Source organism: Macrobrachium nipponense, chromosome 1, assembly GCF_015104395.2.
Source record: "Macrobrachium nipponense isolate FS-2020 chromosome 1, ASM1510439v2, whole genome shotgun sequence".
NCBI classification, from domain to species: domain Eukaryota; kingdom Metazoa; phylum Arthropoda; class Malacostraca; order Decapoda; family Palaemonidae; genus Macrobrachium; species Macrobrachium nipponense.
This window is the reverse complement of record NC_087200.1, coordinates 157,275,014-157,294,674: the sequence shown is the minus strand read 5'-3', so window position 1 is coordinate 157,294,674 and position 19,661 is coordinate 157,275,014. Positions and strand designations below refer to the sequence as shown.

Here is a 19,661-nt window from a genome sequence, read left to right as displayed (position 1 = left end):
AACTATATCAGATGTTGACTTCGAATTATCTGGATCACCTGAAAAGCTAGCCATATCCTCTGGAGTGGTGTCTGTATTGTTCTCAAATTCTAGACCCAAGTCTATATTTTGAAATATATCGTTGGTTATGCAAATTTCTAACGCAAGTTTACACTCATTACAGGAATTGGCTTTGTTTGATGTATTTCATCGACACCAACTCAGCAGACAAGCAATCGCTATTTTCATGCTTTTTATTTACGTTTGTTTTATCGCTGATTAGTGCAAAGTTCTTACCGAGAAGCAGCTTTCTAATTCTATAGTTATAGTTAACAGCTCACAGGTGATCTAGGGTTTCTCATTTTGGGAGGATGTCTAAATCCCGGGATTCTGGGATAAAATTTCATCTAATCCCGGGATTTCCCAGGATGTCTATTTTTTATTTTTTATGAATTGCCTTTATGACTCATTTTTTAAATGCTACTCTGGCTTTTAACCATATAACCATTGTTTTTAAGTATAGGGTAGTGCCATAGCTACTGTACTATGGTATTCCATTACCCTTTTACTCGAGTTATCTGCATGAGAGTACACTCGTGCACTTTACTCTCTTTCTCTCTTTGATTTTTTCTTAACTTGCTGTTTACCCTCCAAAGCCTTAGGGTTTGTTTTCTGTTGACTTTTCAGTTGGAGTGACAGTTTGCCATTTAATAATTAATTATAATATGGAATCGTAAACACATAATATTATGAAAGTAGCTCTTAATGTACAGTATGATATAAAGAGTTCTTCATAAATGCTGATGTTTATAGTCAGAGTGCTTTACTTAAGGCGGACCGAAAGTAGTTGGCTATCTCGCTTTTTCATTTGTACATAAAATATATGTTCAACTTTAGTATCACACCGTATAATTTTATGTATATGCTTATTGGTATTTTCTTTATTACTACTTACTGAAATGTTAATGGAATGAAAACAAATTTTAAGTACATTCAATCATATATTTTTCTTATTTTACAAAACTAAAATGAAGTGCTTAGCAGAGGAGAGAGAGAGAGAGAGGAGAGAGAGAGAGAGGAGAGAGAGAGAGAGAGAGAGAGAGAGAGAGAGAGAGAGACCCAATGGGATAATCTCTCTCTCACACACACACGCACGCGCCATTCAATTTCAATTTCCAATTGTTTGTCCCGGAAAATCCCGGGACAATGAGAAAAATCCCGGGATTGTTTAACCCTCGGAAAATGGCCGGGATCCCGGGATGGGAGAGAAACCGTAGTGTCCACTCATCTGTCTGCAACGCCCAAAATAATTTTGGAGTGGTTCCTGATTCGATTTTCATGTTGATATATATTCTACATTATAGTTATTTATTAACATCTCATATAGACCCACTCATGAGTGACACGGTAAGATCAAGCCCTTTTGGAAATTGTAATGTGCTTGATCTTCCATTGCATACTATAATTTTTGTCATTACATTAATAATTTTACATAGAGGAGTGTTCTGGTTATCTAAATCAGTTCCATAAGCATTCCTTGATTTTACATCTCCAATAATGCATGATGAATTCATGAGATCAAACCAGTCGTTTATCACAGAGATAAATTCGACAGTAACCTTCCAGATACTGCTTCCCAACAACCTCTTCTCACAAAAATATTCTTTAGACCTAACATATTTTAAACGCATTAGTTCAGCTTTTTCAAGTTTATATGAATTCCAACAAGCTTGTGATCTGGGCCATATTCTGTGCTTGTCTTACTTAACATTTCCCTCATACAAGAATCAGAATTAGTTATAAAATGATTTCTTGTCAGTTTTATCTTAGGTGGGACATCGGCAAATGCGAGTATTTCCCTATCATGACATGGATTTTTTTTTCTATTGCAACTTGCGTTAATTTCATTGGGTCTGTCCCAAAAGCCTTCCATAATTTATGTTATTTGGCTTAATATCAAGAACATATGTAATTACACGGTAGCCTGCTCTCCACTTCTACAGTCATTCCTATCACCATCTCATGAACACATGCTTTGTCAAAATCATGAAAGTGAGTTGTCTCCATTTAGTGGTCAGACCATTCAGCATGACAACCTGAACTTTTCAACAAGGTTTATTTAATCTGTATGTTCTTTTATCATAATTTCAGTACATTGCGATGTTCATTTCATCAAAAGGTATTACGGCTAGCCTTTCTTATCAAAATATCATTATCAATCTTGCAGATAGTATCAACTATATGAACAATGCGAGGAAAACTTATTTTTAAGGAAATCATACTAAACATTTTGAAAATTACACTTTCGCTTGTTAGAAAGAAAAGTATGTGAAGAAATAAGTTTGAATCTCAAAAATTCAGTATGATAACTAACACATAACATCTACTATTTGTTGTCAAAATTCCAAAGAGAGAAATATATCCTCAAAACCAGTTGTTAAAAACGCACTAAAATTAACGAAAATCTTCTATAATCTCACAGGCCTACTTACCTTATGGAAGTCTCACATTGGTGAGAAACGTTTGACTCGATGACAAGTATGGATAAACGCACACTACTTTATCCTCGAGTTCATAGACCGTTAAACCAAGATCACCTCTCGGTGGTCTTAGTTAAACTGCATAAGGCTAATTTTTTTTCGATAATTGACTTTGCTCAGCAACTTAGCATCTAGTACAGAACAACCGTACTGTTGATATCAAAAGTGAAAATTCCTTTCTATTTGATGCACAAACCATTCACGTACAGGGTGCAATATTGAGAGAGATTTGACATTTTTACGCATATAATGTAAAATGGTGCTGTTTCATCGATAATATTTACTAATGTGACTTGAACGAAAACAAAATTGATCACAATACTGATATCCTTGGACGTTAATAGCAGCATCCCTTGCTTCAGTGATATATATTGACATATAATATAATAAAGAATACAGTTGAGAGGGGAAAAAAAAGCGGGAAATTTGTACATGCAGCATACAAACCACCACAATCATTGTGCGAGTTGACTTTATGCAGTTACCAATCTAACCCTTTTTCAGGGTTATTATTATTAATAAGGCTTAGTTTTTCCAGACCTCTGACTTTTTCAGGGTGTTGTCAAAAATAGTTAAGGGGGTGGGGTGGAGATATTAACAACAACGAATAGGTTTTCCCCATAATAATGTCATGCTGTGGCAGAAATAGAACCCAGAAATCTCTTCTTTCTCGATTTAATATTCTAGTATAAATAGATTTCCGTACGAGGTCAAGTCACTGAGAACGGTTCATAAGGGTCTGGTGAAGGAAACTGTCAAATCCCAACTGGAAACGGATATGATAGGCACGGCAGGCTCAATTTCTCCTTATCTTGGACATTTTCCACATGCTTATGGTCATTGTGACTAAACATCAACAAATATTGATCGACTTGATCGAACAATTTTTTTTTTTTTTTTTTTTTTTTTTTTATACCAGAAACATCAACTGCGCAGTTTCTCCCTCCACTGAAAGTATCAAGTAAGACTGTGGAAAGGAGTAGACAGAAATTAAAAGAACATGATATTTCCTTCAGTGCGCCTTTTTCTCGTAGAGCCAAATGCCTGTCATAAGTATAATTAGGGAGAAGACATACATCCAACTGATGGTGAACTCTGTCGGGAATACAGCGGCAATCACAACTGACAGCAGCAAATTGTTGGCGGCTCCCAGGTAATCCTGATGGAAGAAGGAAGGAATTGCTTTTGTATTAATTCGTTTTTCTAAACCTGAAAATTATTAATTTAACTTTTCAAAACAACTAAATAAATATAATTATTTTAGTATAAAAAACTTATGATAAATTATGAACTAAATAATAAAATTATTTTATTACTACCGGATTAGACAACAAAGGCGTAATCAGAGCACAGGCACAATGACAGTACACCATCCCCACCCATAAAAAAAGGGACCAAATAAAAATAATTATAAATATATATATATATATATATATCTATATATATATATATATATATATATATATATTGTCGCAGAGCTGGAGAAGGAATGAAAGGAGTCAGAAAAATACACGAAAATATTGCATATTTTACCAATAGCTCGCCAATATATGTATATATAAATGTATGTCTGTATGTATGTATGTATGTATATACAGATAATCCACAATTCCGGAGATATAGCAGAAGGTTACTCAGAAAATTTCCTGTTACGAAAGATTCGAAAAGATGGACAAGTAAGAACAAGACTAGTGTGAGAATAAACTAACCTAAGCCCCAAAATAGCGAATTCTTACCAAAATGAATGGTAATGTGATGAAAGTTTAGGTGAGTATGCTCTTACACTATGAATGAGAAAGCGAAGCATATCTGTTAAAAACGTCTCTAAATAAATAGCTAAATAAATGAGTTTTTTCGTTGGAGAATGTTCGCTTGAATTAACATAAAGGAATTCTTGGATTAAATAGAATTTACTTTGATAAAAGCCTGTTTGCATGAGTTTTGACCTTATCAAATTCTTCTGTGGGTAGAAGTTACTAATTGAAAATGGTTACATTGGAATTTTATTTCTTGACAAGTGCTTAAATGGCAGAGTTCTTGTCTATATAAATATCTGTAAGGCTATGAACTTGAAGAACGGCATCATTTGAGTCAGCTTCTGTCCAAGCCTAAGAGTAACTTCTTCTTACCCCAATAATACCCACGTTAAAATGTTGTTGCTTCTGCAGGGACCTACTTGAGAAAGTGCTCATGCAAATAAATACCCAAATTATGAAACTATAAGCCGACTAAAAACAATGTGAAGAGTTCGATTCGCTTTAGAAAGGACATCAGTATGATCCTCACTTCGTAAAGAATCCCGTTACGTCTTATCTTTGCATTTCTAAACCTTTATCGGGAGAATTTGAGTGACCGCTGCTACATGCAAGTACTCTTGGATGTGGACAATTCTTACCTTTACAATGGTATCAAGATTCCTCACGACGACAGGGATGCAGAGCCCGGCGAAAGATGTTGTTGTGATGGACAGACACAGCAGTGACAGTTGATGCCAGTGACCCACGACCTCCTGTGCACACGTGGAAGGAACGTCTCATGAAAGGCCAATACACTCACTCAGCAGTCCGTCATAGGCCCATTGCTCTTATGCCTTCATGCTAAAAGTGACTGAATATGACAACATGTTTTTGTTGTCAACAATTTCCTCATTTATGCATATACAATGATGTAGGTGGGGACAGCATAGCCTTTATGAAACCCAAAGTAAATAATCATGAACATCAGTTATTTTATAAGCCCAGTAAACAGTTTAATTTAAGGTTTACTAAAATAAATTTGGCTTTACAAATTTCAGTCATCATGAACACGGTATTAATTTCTGTACTCTGTCTCCGAAACGGTATAACTACAACCAAGTTGACACAAAGTCCATAGATTTCTGTGATATTTTCCTTACAGTAATAAGAAAGCGTATAATAGAATGATGTAAGAAAAAACCTGTGCATTTTGAAGTCGGGTTACTGTACTATTCGCCAACAAGTACCGTACGAACAGAAACTCTCGGCAAGCGACTGACCAAATAAGCAAGAGCTGGAAACTGCCAAAAACTCACAATGGAAGAGACGTTGTTCAACCTAGTAAGTTATATTCATCTGTCAACTTTGCTTATAGTATTACCAAAATTAACACCACTAAAAATGCATTCCATTCATGAACCTTTCTAAATTGATACTAAAGGTGGAAGCCTCCTTTCTTTGAATCTCAGACTCCTAGCCTCCAGCATCAGCTTCACAGTCGGCATACATACATACATACATACATACATACATACATACATACATACATAACATACATGACATTACATACATACATACATACATGACATACATACATACATCCATACATACACACACACATATATATATTATATATATATATATATATATATATATATATATATATATATATATACTTATTGCCCCCCTCATCCCCAAGGCTCCTAGATGTATCACCATGTTTTCTTTTTAAGTGTGCAATCGTACATATATGACATTTCTCTGAAATATTACGTTTCTTGATCCTTGTCTGTCTACTATGGTAGATTCACATCAATCGTGCATTTGATGTCTAGGCCCGTCCCTTACAACGCTCCTGATTGGCTATTGATAGGCCAATCACAGGGCTGGAAACTCTCAGTCTCTCGAGAGAGTTCTCCTGAGGGATACATTTGAAAGACTTATCCCTCAGGAGAGGTTGAACATACATCCTGCCTATGTGAACTGTCGAGAGACTAAGAGTTTCCAGCCCTGCGATTGGCTTATCAACAGCCAATCAGGAGCATCGTAAGGGAAAGGCCTATAGGCATCAAATGCACGGTTGATGTGAATCTACTATCGCTACCAGTGATGATGAGATAAATAATTGTGGGAGTACATAATTTTTGGTATGTGGTTTCAAAAAACATACAAAATAGTTCAAAATAAAAAAAAATTTAAAAAAACTAGCTGATTAGGCTCGCTTCGCTCAGCAAACCGTCTTTGCTGCCCCGCTCAAAAATCTGAAATGACGCCCCTGCTTTTTCCCCTAACAAGAATTGCTCTAAGAAGCAGAAAGCGGCAGTCGATGCCAAACTCAACTTTTACATTCAGAATCCAGGTGCATTTCAGAAAAGGCCCACAGCATCAGCCAATCTGTATACTACTACTTTCCCTGAAAAATCGGCGATGTCTCCCCCACCCTCTTACAGGCATTGCACCGCCCACCTCAATCTTGCACAAACTCGAGCCTTGCAAATGTCAATGGCCTTCAGATCCAGCAACAATTTTAGTTCATCTAGCCACCACCTTCAAAGTGAAGCCCGAGTATACAATTAGACGGACAAGACGCTGCACATACCTGTATATCCACGATGAGTTGTGGGATGTTTTCTTTCAGGATCATAAAGAGCGACCCCAAGAACGTCCCCCAGACATACAGCCAAAATTGCTGCTCACAAAAACTCCGTCCGTCATTTTTGAGAAGTAACTGTAACAAGATACGAGGCATAAGATATATAGCTACAGTTGAGAATTATGCTCTTCACAGTAGTCCCTACTGAATATTCTAATGTTCTTTCATGCAACTGCTAAAGAAACGAACCTAGTAATACACTGCTTTACTAGAAAATTGGTTGTTTATTTTATACTGTATTTTCCTTTATAATATCGCAACAGTCAATTTGCCTCTGATTCGAAGGCCAGTAAAAGAGAAACAGTCGCTCTGAACCAACACCTCTGGAGCAGCCGATCTTAAACGCCAAGTCAAGGCGACCTGGCACTTGAAGGACTTGCAGGGAAACAAAGAAACGAGGAAGGTCTGAAAGGAAGTCTGGGAGATGACACAGTGGGTCTTAGCGAAGATGGTCGAGGGATGGAAGTAAAGGCAGAGAGAAGGCAACTCAAACATAATGGCTCTCATCATTGTGATCATGGACGTCGTAAATACTTTTTATCATAAATAACGAGAGCGATGCCTTATCTCTCTGTTTCCCAAGTTAAGGCATTCACAATATCTTGCTGGTGGCAAATACCAAGTGGAAACTGCAGAGCATTTGAAAGACATTTTATAATTACATGGTCGATATAAGCTGTTTATAAACTTTTATTTTCACACAAAAAATAAAATACCCTTGACATACGAGGTGGTCTCTAAACTATGTAAAAATAATTCATTTCTAATTGAAGGGTTATTTAGGGTGTTTGGGAGTCTGGGACCTCTCTCAGATTTGAACGAGCACATTCAAGAAATGCAGTTCAAGTGGAAATATCGGCAGCTTCCAGCAACATTTGATGGGAGGAGCTTTGCAGGTACCAGGGCTCCATAACTATGCATCTGTTATGAGATGCTGCAGGTGCAGTCATTTCACATCCATACCTTGAAATAGCCTTAGTGAGTGCCTGTATACTACAAGCCGAGTGATATGCAAAAGAACTATGGACAGATCTAATAACTTTGGTACACTTGACACAATGTGAGGCGCAGGTGTTTATCGAATAAGATCCTCAAAAATGTGACTTCTATTGCATTCAAAATTCGTTGCCTATTAATATAATATCCAAGTCCTGATGATTTGACTCTCATATAACAAACTGCAGTTTTATCTAATTTCTCTTGTTGGCGGAAATTATCTTTTTTTTATGATAAAAATATCACAAGTATGGGTTTGACAATTGACAGTGGAACGTACGAACAAAGGGTAGGTCTCATATTGGAGTTTTATAATTGGGGTTTCAAGTTTTCTGAACAGATACGTTCTTTTTCATGTACACACACACACACAACACACACACACACATACACACACACAACACACACACACACACACACACACACACATATATATATACCATAATATATATATATATATTATATATATATATATATATATATATATATATATGTGTGTGTGTGTGTGTGTGTGTGTGTGTGTGTGCGCATGAAAAAAAACGTATCTGTTCAGAAAACTTGAAACCCCAATTACAAAACTCAATATGAGACCTACCCTTGTTCGTACGTTCCACTGATCAATTGTCAAACCCATATATATATATATATATATATATATATATATATATTATATATAATATATATACTATATTGTACGTTTTGTGTATTTTACAATTGTAAAACATAGCTAGAACTTACTCCTAAATACAATGATGATGAAACTGGTATGATTAGATTTATAGGCAAGGAATTGAAATATCCTGACTTTGTATTGTTCTCTAATCAATAACTCCATGTATAAATGCTTTTGCCACTGGGTATAAGTACATGAAAGAACCATTACTTATTTTGTAACGGTGGAAATAGGGCAAATGAATCTTACCTCCACGCATATCGAAGCTACGGTCGAAAGAATAGCAGCTAGTTGAGATACGAAGAGAACGGCAACAGATACTGATGTTTGACCATCTCTAAATGCGGAATATCTGGCCACTCCTACGCTGCACACGACGAGAAAGCACCCCAAGGCTTGCACTGACGTCACTTCACGACCAAAGACGATCTGATTGAAGGTATGATGCCGTAACGTACCAGAGTGTAGATATATGACACACAAACACACAAATATATATATATATATATATATATATATACTATATAATATATATATAATATATATATATATATATATATATATATATATATAATATATATATATATATATATATATATGTATGATATATATATATATAGAGAGAGAGAGAGAGAGAGAGAGAGAGAGAGAGAGAGAGAGAGAGAGAGAGAGAGAGAGAAGTACAGTGCTTCACCTTTCGATGAGCGGTTTTCATATTTGAAGAATGCCAATTTTAATTAAAACCGTAACCATCAGAATAAATAAAATGTAAATGAACGAATAGATAACGTATTGCAGCGGGAGATTTATAAAAACAAACCTTATAAGCAGCAGCTGTGTACAAAGTTCGTGTCTGAATTAGCACCATCCAAATTGGAGGAGAGACGATGGTAAGGGCACCAAGATACATCAGGTTAGTGAGGAAATAGCACACCGCAGGCAAACTAAATCTTACTGACGGATTCCACGCTTCCATCTGCGTACCAGAGACCTAAAAGAAATGAGATTATTATTTGGAAAATTCACTCGCACCACCTTGCGCCGATATTTGGCGAAATGTCCGAACAAGTTACACAAATCATCAAGATTAAAAAAATCCTTCAGACAATTTTAAAATCACTCAATTGCCCTCCTACGTAGTATACCTCCAGTTTTATGATGGACTGTCACCAACTACATAAGGAGAAAATCCAGTGTTGTTACTTACATTGCCATGCGTCCAACAAACTTAATTTCCCTCTATCTATACCCAGGAAAACAATGGCTCAGTAGCTACTTGATGTATGACTAATTTACAATTCGAAGTGCACCGTCGGCTCCAAGACCCAATCAGGATTATAGTTTATAAGCGAAAGGAGAAATAATAATGTTTTTATTCAACTGTATTTTGATTGAAACGAAGAAATTTAATGCTGTGGCACTCATGATGAATCTCAGAGAGCTAAATAATGCGTAACACCCTTTCTCGAGTCTTTTACGTTCGTGCATTCGCACTGTTATGTGCATTTTATATCCACAGAGAAGATACCTGAAAATCTTCTATCTCACAAACTTTGTGCCACAGTGTTGGTTTAGATTAAACCGGCTTTATGTCAGCACGTGCCTGTGCCTTAATTCGACATTTGGGCTCGATTCAACCAACGTATGACAGTACTTCATAGCTCAAAAAAAAAAAAAAAAAAAAAAAAAAAAAAAATCCGCAAAATGGTTTACGACGGGAAAGGAAATGGGCCAACTTGAAGGTAAATCATTTTATCATTTGATATTTTGTTTATTGAGTATTCCACTTTTATACCGCAACTCGACATTGGAAGTTTTATGCATTAACGTCCTTTAAACGGAGCTCATGGAAGTGGTTGTGGTATTACAGTAAAGAGTTATAGTTTTACGTACCATAACCTATGGTTTTTTTTCTTCTTTCTTTCTTTTCCGGGTGGGGCGGAGGGGGCATAAAATGTAGGCAATTCCTCAGAAAATTTCTCAGCACATTATCGAGGTATGAATCTTATGATGATGAGAGTTGTCACAGAAAATGAAAATTATTCGTTTTGCATGGAATAAAATAAAATTTTAATATCGTAGCCTGTCCTTCCTCTAGAATATGAGATAAGACATTCAACTCTACGCCCGCCAAAATATACACTGAAACATCACGTCTTCATATTTACTCATTTCACTGATACATCTACGGCTATTCACAGAACTTCAAGTCAAAGCCAACAAAGAAGACTTTAATGCCTGGATCACACATTGGCGATTTCAAACCGCATTTGTCGTAACGGCCGAAATTTGCACATTACGACCCCACTAAGCTCTCATTACAGCCAATTCTCCATAAATCAGCATAAATCTTAACCAAGTCCCCAAGTTTGACGATTTTGCGCCAGGGATGGCGACTATGCAAGGCTGCCTTGCGTTGCCGTCATTCTACTACTGTCAAAACTTGCCATGTCATGGCGTATTGCGCAACAATTTCGTAATGACCTTCCGATTTACGGCATTTGATCACGCAAGTTGTAACGGCACTCAGTGCAACATACGCCATGTACCTGGCAAACCCACAACGTTCGCAGTGGGGTCAGAATGTGTCAAGTACGTCGGCAGCCTATGAATGTATTTCAAGGGCTTAGTTAATTGCCCACAGCTGCCTCGGTTTTGGATTCAAGATTTTCGGTATTCTTGATATAATTTGAGAACTTCAGATATAACTAAATATGACACTGAATACAACTTAAACGAAAATATATTCAGTAATATAAATAAAGATGAAGTTTAACTTTTATTCACGAAATTTACAGTTTTTGAACATGATTTTCTTTAGTGAGTTCATTGCAATCAGAGTCAATTTATTAGCATGTTCTGAATTATAAGAAATGAAAAGACATTCCTATTTTGAGTAATTATATACTGCATTAAAGAGATATATACATATATTACTCTATTATATATATTATATTATATCTATATTATATTATATATCCGTATATATATAGATATAAGATTATATATATATATATATATATATATATATAACCCACTGAATGTTACCTAAAGGAAATAGATTTGGTAATTATATAAATATTTTTGAATTTTAAGTTTTATTCAGGAAATTTACATAATTTTTCAACGTTTTCTGAAGCATGAAAATGCATTACATATTGTGTTATTAGTATATCATTGATTCTGTCAATGAATAAAGCCTGCACAGAAGTTTACGTAAAGACGACCTCGTGTTTCACTGAGTCCTCTCGATTTGCCTCACTCCTGGCAGTATGATTTTTAAAAATAAAAACTAACTTGTGCAACACACAAGCAGCTAACACCAAGGACACGATACGATCATGAAGAAGATTTATGAGGGTTCAGAAACACTGAATCTATGGAGGTAAATGGAAAATATTGATTTAGTTATTAGATTTTACACACACACACACACACACACACACACACACACACATATATATATATATATATATATATATATATATATATATATATATATAATATATATATATATAATATATATATATATATATACATATATATAGTATATATATATATGGTGCCATCCATTTTCATGACTCAATACAATCCTGTTACGTAATTCGGAATATTACGTAACTAAATCGCAAATAAATTGTCCCCCCCCCCATAAAAAAAAAAAATAAAAAAAAGCCCTTCATGCCCTTCATGAAACTCACCCCGCCCCCCGCCCCCCCCCCCATGTAAAAACCGTGCGACTACGTAAATTTTACCTATTCTCATCTCAATTTGCACAACGCTGTCGTCATGGAGTCGATATCAGCTGACTTTTCTTTATTTGTTGAACCCAAGCCCCACGACTTTAGGAGATTGATCGCCAAACCTTTACGAGAGTCGCGGCCTGAAATCGCCAATGTGTGACCAAGGCTCAAGTATCCTACACCTAGTATATTACTTGTGAATAAACTGTCATAATCTTACCTTACCCCAAATGTAGATGAGGAACAGCTTGAAAATCTCCACTAGCACGACTAGTAACGATGATGGAACAGGGTAGATTCCGTTGTTACTTCGCGAAAGGGCAAAGTTGCTGACTTGTTTGTTAGTCTTCAAAATAGAAAGTTATATCATTATTAATCGTAAATGGAGTGTAAAGAATTTCAGCACGGTAATTACTCTTACAATAAAATTATGTCTAATTATTATATGTAATCGGAGTACTGCATGACAGCTTTCCCTTTATATTCAGTTCATTACAACAAGTTTTCATTTATAACCTGAGAACTTTTGATAGCCATTGCACTCTTGGCGCTGTCATTTCAGGTCATCAGATTTTTTTTTCTTTTTTTAATTCCCGGTAGAAGCTGTGGTATTCCGATCAACTTCATCTCTTATTTTTAAATCAAACATCCACATTATATCCTTATTGCAGTAAGATTCCAAAACCTTTATCTCGGGACTCAAATGAAAGTATGATGTCAATGACGATGTACCGCTTGTAAGTTGCCAAATAATAGGCCTAAGGAATGGCACCAGGTCACCAGGTCATAGTGTCAGGATACTGCAAATTAAGTTAGGTTATGTTAGTTAAAGTTGGATTAGCTTCTGGTTAAGGAACATGTAAATACCTGGAAAGTGATTACAAACAAAACATAGTGGTCTAAATATTGATATTCACCACAACGACCACTTTGCACGATCCCTGTTCTTTCTAAATTATTGCAGTCTATTGCAGTTGCTGATTTTTTTTTTTTTTTTTTTGTGAATTTTCATATTTTACCCATCTTCAGTATTTTATCATTTTTGGGGATGTCACTATCAAATGTCGAAATTGTTATGAAAAGAAAGACTGGAAATACAACAGATTAACCATAGATTACGGCTTATCAGTCCCAGTTTTATTATACGAGTAGCATATATAATTTGGACAAAAATTGCAATTAAGTACGATTAACTTCTTTACAACTCCAAAGCCTAACAAATACAATCTGTTTTGTCAACAAAGCTTGCCACGTATTGAGTTGCTAAATTTTTTCGATTACATAATCTGTGTAATGAAGTTAGACTAGAGTCTGCTGTCGGAAAATTTCCCTCAGACTGGGATGGACCTGTCCCAAGATGTTGTGTCCTAAGACTATTACAGCCTGGCCATAAGAGTTAAAATAATCAGCAAACATCTAAGCGAAGGCCCAGAAAGATCCCGGTGGATATTTTCATTATTGTAGGTAAAACTAAACTGTTAAAATTTTAAAAATCACAAACTAAGGGGCGGACTCGTGCCTTCTGACAACTTACAAAAAATTATTAAGGAAAATAATCACCTCTGAAACGACCACGAAAACGAAATCCCAGCTGCGAACACCGCACAAAGACAATGAGACGATCAGAGAATCTTACCGTAACAACTAAAAGTCTCTCGACATTGGCCCCAAAAATTTACAATTTCTCATGTATCATACTTCTGAATCATCAGACCACTCTTTGACCGAAAAACAACTAAGCCAAACCTCGAATGCCAAAAATACAAAAGGATTAAAGTTGAACACTTTAACGGACTCCTTACAGAACCGGATGCAAGCCCTCTTAAAACCAGGATTTATGCAGTGGTTCCTTGTTGCATCTTCCTAGATTAAAAAAGTCATTGAGTAATTAAAATTAAAATTGCTGTAAATGAAATTAAAATCAAGGATTTCAAACACACCTCTGTTGGTGTTATTTTTTAGGAAGGGGGTCATGGGGACGTTTTCTTGCCATTGTGGGAAAACAACTGTACACATTAGCTTACCTCTAAATACAAGAAGACCAAGACGAATCCTAGAGATTTTCTCCAATCTGATGTTCTGTCGAGTGTTATGGTGCTGTTCGGTATCTTTACCATCCCTTCCTTTGTTGTCTCTATCTGTGGGTCACACAAATTTGCAATTTCGGCTTTACCTAGGCCCCCAGGTCGCACCATTATTTCCTCAAGCTCTGCCATCACTTTCCTAAGACATAGAAGCAAAATAACTATTTGTGAATTAATTATTATGATTAAATGCTAATTCATTCATACATCAATTGTCTGAAAAGTTTCTTGGTAATCTTCATCATGATTAAGTTCCTCCAGGTTTTAGGATAGGTATAGTACTCTTATACATCTGACTATCTGTAACTTCGTTCCTGTTTGCATGGAGTATCGAAATGGGCTTAATCCTAAGAATAAGTTAGTTGGCTCCAGAACACATGCACCTTTACTTTGCACTGGTGACCTCTTGGTGTGACCTGGTAGACAATCATAGTTTTAGTATAACCCCCTGACAACTAATGGACTAAATACAGCCATGCTGTGCCAACCAAAATGCCGCTAATTGTCTAACTAAGGCAACTGAACTCTGGCTCACTCTCTCTCAAGAGAACCAGGTTGTCTTCTGATATCTTGGAAGACTGCATGGTTTTTGGATCAACCCTGGCAGTTAGCGGTCTAACTATGACAATCCCTATCAAGATCTATGGTCACTAACCCTGGCTAAGGTTATCCTCGGTAGGCTCAACTTGGTTCTCAATCTGGTGGAGAAACAATTAAAGAACGGCCATAACTCTCTTGAGAGCTTCATAAATTTTAACATTAGCACAATAGAGTCAAGCATGGTTCTCACATAAACCACTGGGAACTTAAGACAGATGCCCCGGGCAATGCTACCATGGCACCTGAACCCTTGAGCCAGTCTCACCGCCCATAACTTATGCAAACAACATTGCAGCAGAGGCAGGTATTGAGCAATTGAACAACTTCTCCACTCAGGTTTTTGAATAGGAAATTGACACCTATGGAGAAGAATATAGTGCCTTTGACAGTAAACTTCTCACCATACATTTCAGACCCATCCTGACACCCTTCACCATCGTAATAGATTATCACTCCCTTTGTCCATGCCCTAACTAAAAATCAAGATTATACTCCACCTAGTATCAGCGGCAACTCTCGGCCATCATCAGGTGCATGATTCAAAATATAGCTACACGGCAAGAAAAACCCAGTGGCTGGATAGAAGTGTGAGCAGAGTCCATTTTGGGTTAAACTGATGACCTCATTGATGTCCATCTTCACAATACAGATACCAATGACTACCACACCTCAGTCACAATTTAAGGTGGGAAGAAATCCCTTCATCGCCACATAACCATGCTCTTCATTTCAGAAACTTTTAGATCCACCCCATGTCAGCAACTTCAGCATTCCAACAACAATACCACAGAGGGCCAGCATTTATCTCAGAATTCTAAACTGCCTTGGCCAGACTGATGGGATCAGACATCCTTCGCACAACCTCATACAACCCACCTGCCTATGGCAAAACAGAAAGAACCCACAGATCCAAGAGCTCAGTGTCTGTGTTGCTGAACTGTTATTCAGCAAGCAATTCTGAGTGCCAAGTAAATTCTTTCCCACCAGCTGGGCTGAACTACCTAACGACCAGTTAGCGAGACAGTTTTTCCAAGAATCACCAGCTGTACTTATTGACATATAAAAGTTAGAAGAAAGCATGTCCCCAATCAGCCAAACACCTGCAAATTCAGCCGATTTTCACCCCCACCCCAAAATGAGGCCCTACACAGTCCATGAAAGAAAAGAAAAACATTCAAAATAGTACTACACAGTTATGACAACTGCGTCACTGTCAGCAGGTTAAAACCAGGTTGTAAGAGGTTGAGTAATGGGTATTTGATCCCATTAGTCTGGCCACGACAGTCCAGATGCCTGAGATGAATTATGGCTTTCTGTCTTGATCTTAGCTCCTTTCTTTGTATAAATTCCAGTGGAAATAAGGAAATTTCACAGACACAAGAGGCTTGACCTTGATCAAGAGCTGAAGACTGAATACGTTGTGATTGATATCTTTCAACTCAGGATTAGGTTTCTGTAGGGAAAACAATTGATGGAAAATCCAGTCCATAAAATTACATGCTAATCTAGAACAAATTAACCAGTTTTGTCTTGATAAAAAAAAAACTGTGTTAAGGCTGTTTTACACCAGGCTTCACTGCATGCTTCATAAGTCATCTTTGCCATCATATGCCTGCCCACCTTGGTAACGCACTGTGCTGCACAGTGCATATTACCTTTACACTATGTAATGCAAGTGTTGTGCCCGGCAGCAATATCTTCTTGACAACCATGATGATCTGTGACGATGAAGAATTTGCTTGTACTGCCGTTGTTGTAGCACAGTTATGATAAAAAAGGAGGAAATGGACAAACCATGGGAGGCTTCTACAGCAAAGGAACCAAGGAAATATCATCAACGAGCTTTTGCAGAACGGGCTATTTTTGAAAAATGCTTCAATAATGAAGGTGAAATATCATGGCAATGACAAATTGCATAATTGGAAAATTAAGTGATAACTTTTCATTAAAAGGAAATAAAGATTCGTATAATTGAAAAAAAATAACTAATTTAAAACATCAAAATATTTCTTATAAAATCAATTTTTATCTCGACATATCATAATCTCATTAAAATATTTTAAAATATCTAGGTACCTCTCACAAGAAATGAAGCAAATCATAGCAGTAGAGCTTAGGAACATGTAAATCATCTGTTCCAGCGCCTGAATTTTTTTTTTTATTCCTGTTCTTTTTTCTGTTCTCGCTTGTACGGACCATGCCCCGTAGGGGGGTAATGCCGTCAGTGCACTGCATGCAGTGCAATGTAGGCATTACTTAAGGTTCTTTGCAGCGTCCTTCGGGCCCTAGCTGCAACTACTTTCTATCCTTTTACTGTACCTCCTTTCATATTATCTTTCTTCCATCTTATTTTCCACCCTTTCCTAACAATTGATTCATTGTGCAACTGCGAGGCTTTGCTCCTGTTACACCTTTCAAACCTTTTCATTGTCAATTTCCGTTTCAGCGCTGAATGGCCTTAGTTGCCCCAGTGTTTGGCATTATGCCTAAAACCTATAAATCGATCGATTGTACTGACCATGTGGCGTGTGGATTTTCTTCTTTACATCTGTAATTTTGTCGTTAATCAAAACCATCTCTTCCCTTAGCTTCTTCACTGTGGTGTCACGAACATCTCAATTTTAATTTTGTATTCCATAAACATGGATAATGCTGATAATACTCTTATTAAAAAAACGGATCTCTTCTTTCCATTCCATGGCGATACAGTAAAATAGAGCACTGGATGACGGCTGCGTCGTCGTCGGCAGAGTGGTCAGGCTTCAGCCATAAAGCTTGGCTTGATGAATTGGTGGTGCGGCGGGAGTCTTGATGAGCAGTCCAGTAGGTGGGGCTAACAAGAATTTGGGAGGAATTGGTGATGAGTTTTACATACAGTATAGCGTGTGGTGAAGCCTTGTGTAAAACGGGCTTTATTCTGGTTGGTACGAGCTAAGGTATTTATTATCGGAAAACTTTTTTTATCTATTACTTCTTGGACCTAGTAGAAGTTAATAGTGACATCCCTTAGGACTGCATAATTTTCTTGAATAAATTATTTCTTTAAATGTATGTGTGCTCTGTAATTGCTTCATTTATTCCTCATTCAACAAAACATTTAGTTTTATGTGAATGTAGTAATTATCATTGTACAGTAAGTTGTTCATTTATGTCTGTAGTGTTTTCACTGGAATGCTTTTGATAGAGTTGAATCAAAGCTTTTCCATTCCTTTCACTTGCTCTTATTTATTTTGAATATTGTCTTTAAAATCTTTGTGGTTTTAACCCCCACCACCATTTATAGCACCAGTGTTCATGCATGGCCTTGCATTCGTACAAATATTTTCTAGAGACTGTGAACTCTAGTCAACCAATTTGATCAGTTTTCCATTCCAGTCCCTTCTTTTATAAGGATATATGATTTCTTTTCCAATATTTTTTAATTGTTCAACCTATACCTCATGAAGAAACCACTTTTAATTTCGACCTAAGATGACAATTTTGGAAAGGTTATAGAAGAGTTAATTAGACTTTAAGAGATCTGCTATGGATATATATCTAAGATATTTTATAACGTGAGAATATCTCCAAAAGCTATTGAAGAAAGAGCTGAATGCATTTATTGATAGCTCTGGTTTGAAATAAAGAATTTTTCTGTGGAGGCCAATTCAATGAGGCGCTTGGCGATAGCCGTGAAATTTTGTGAAATTTGTATTTAGATCCTGATATGTATCTATGTTTTTTTCCCTTAATTTCAATGGAATTTTATCGTAAAGAGTTCAAAATTCTTAGATGGAGTTTAACAACATTTTGTGAAGGAGTCGGTGATGGACAAAAGGGAAAGATATCATGATTAAGTGTACAAATCTTTCAATTATTCATTATTAATTATGCGTTATTTAATTATTCATTATTAATAATTGTCTTGGTGGGGGGGGGGGGCGTTACTTGTAAAGACCTTCTTTACCCACTACTAGTCACGATCTTGTATCTCATCTAGCTAAGCAGCAATAATCACATGTATGTGTATTTGTGTAGAATTTCTTGGCCTTTCTGCCGATATAAAATTCATCAATGTATGTCCATTATTTTATTAACTTCTAAGAAACACCAATTCTTCTCTGTCTGAGCTGGTCGCGAGACTCGGCACTCCTTTTCTGTCTGTACACTGCAATGTATACCGCATGCCCAGGTAATAAATCACTACGGGCTGTCCTATGAGCAAGAGTCCGTGCTGGCTTAAGGCCAGCTTAATCTCCAACAACAACATAATAAATCAGTTAGTACTCAGTTCTGTCACGCCATTAATGATAGGTGAGACTATTGAGCAGTAAATGGCAGGGGGTTTTTTTCCCACCGTGCATTCATTCATATCAACAGCACAGGAGAGAGAAGGAAATCCTTATTTAGGGTTCTTGAGAGGACGTGCGAATTCGATTTTATCACAGAACATTAAAATTTGTCCTTCTACCATGCTTGCACTTTCCGCATCTTCATTCTGAGCGACCGAGAAACTTCCATGGGAAACTCCTTCAGGCGGTTCAGCATCATTAATGTACCTATATTACGGATCACAATCAAGCTGGTCATTAATTTATTTATTTAGTATATATATATATATATATATATATATATATATATATATGTGTGTGTGTGTGTGTGTGTGTGTGTGTGTGTA

The 19,661-nt window shown here is 36.6% G+C and overlaps 1 protein-coding gene across 1 annotated transcript in view; it reads right to left on the bottom strand.

The window, feature by feature from the left end:
* Positions 1–1,063: 1,063 nt before the first annotated feature.
* LOC135219781 (uncharacterized) overlaps positions 1,064–19,661 on the bottom strand; it is a 19,977-nt gene continuing 1,379 nt past the window's right edge. Inside the window, exons 2-8 of the mRNA XM_064256833.1 lie at positions 14,345–14,543; positions 12,541–12,666; positions 9,398–9,568; positions 8,827–9,006; positions 6,855–6,983; positions 4,915–5,028; positions 1,064–3,678 (exon numbers count right to left, since the gene is read on the bottom strand). Coding sequence (XP_064112903.1) covers positions 3,532–3,678; positions 4,915–5,028; positions 6,855–6,983; positions 8,827–9,006; positions 9,398–9,568; positions 12,541–12,666; positions 14,345–14,536 — 1,059 coding nt within the window. The 5' untranslated portion in view covers positions 14,537–14,543 and the 3' untranslated portion in view covers positions 1,064–3,531. The remainder of the gene's footprint in view (positions 3,679–4,914; positions 5,029–6,854; positions 6,984–8,826; positions 9,007–9,397; positions 9,569–12,540; positions 12,667–14,344; positions 14,544–19,661) is intronic.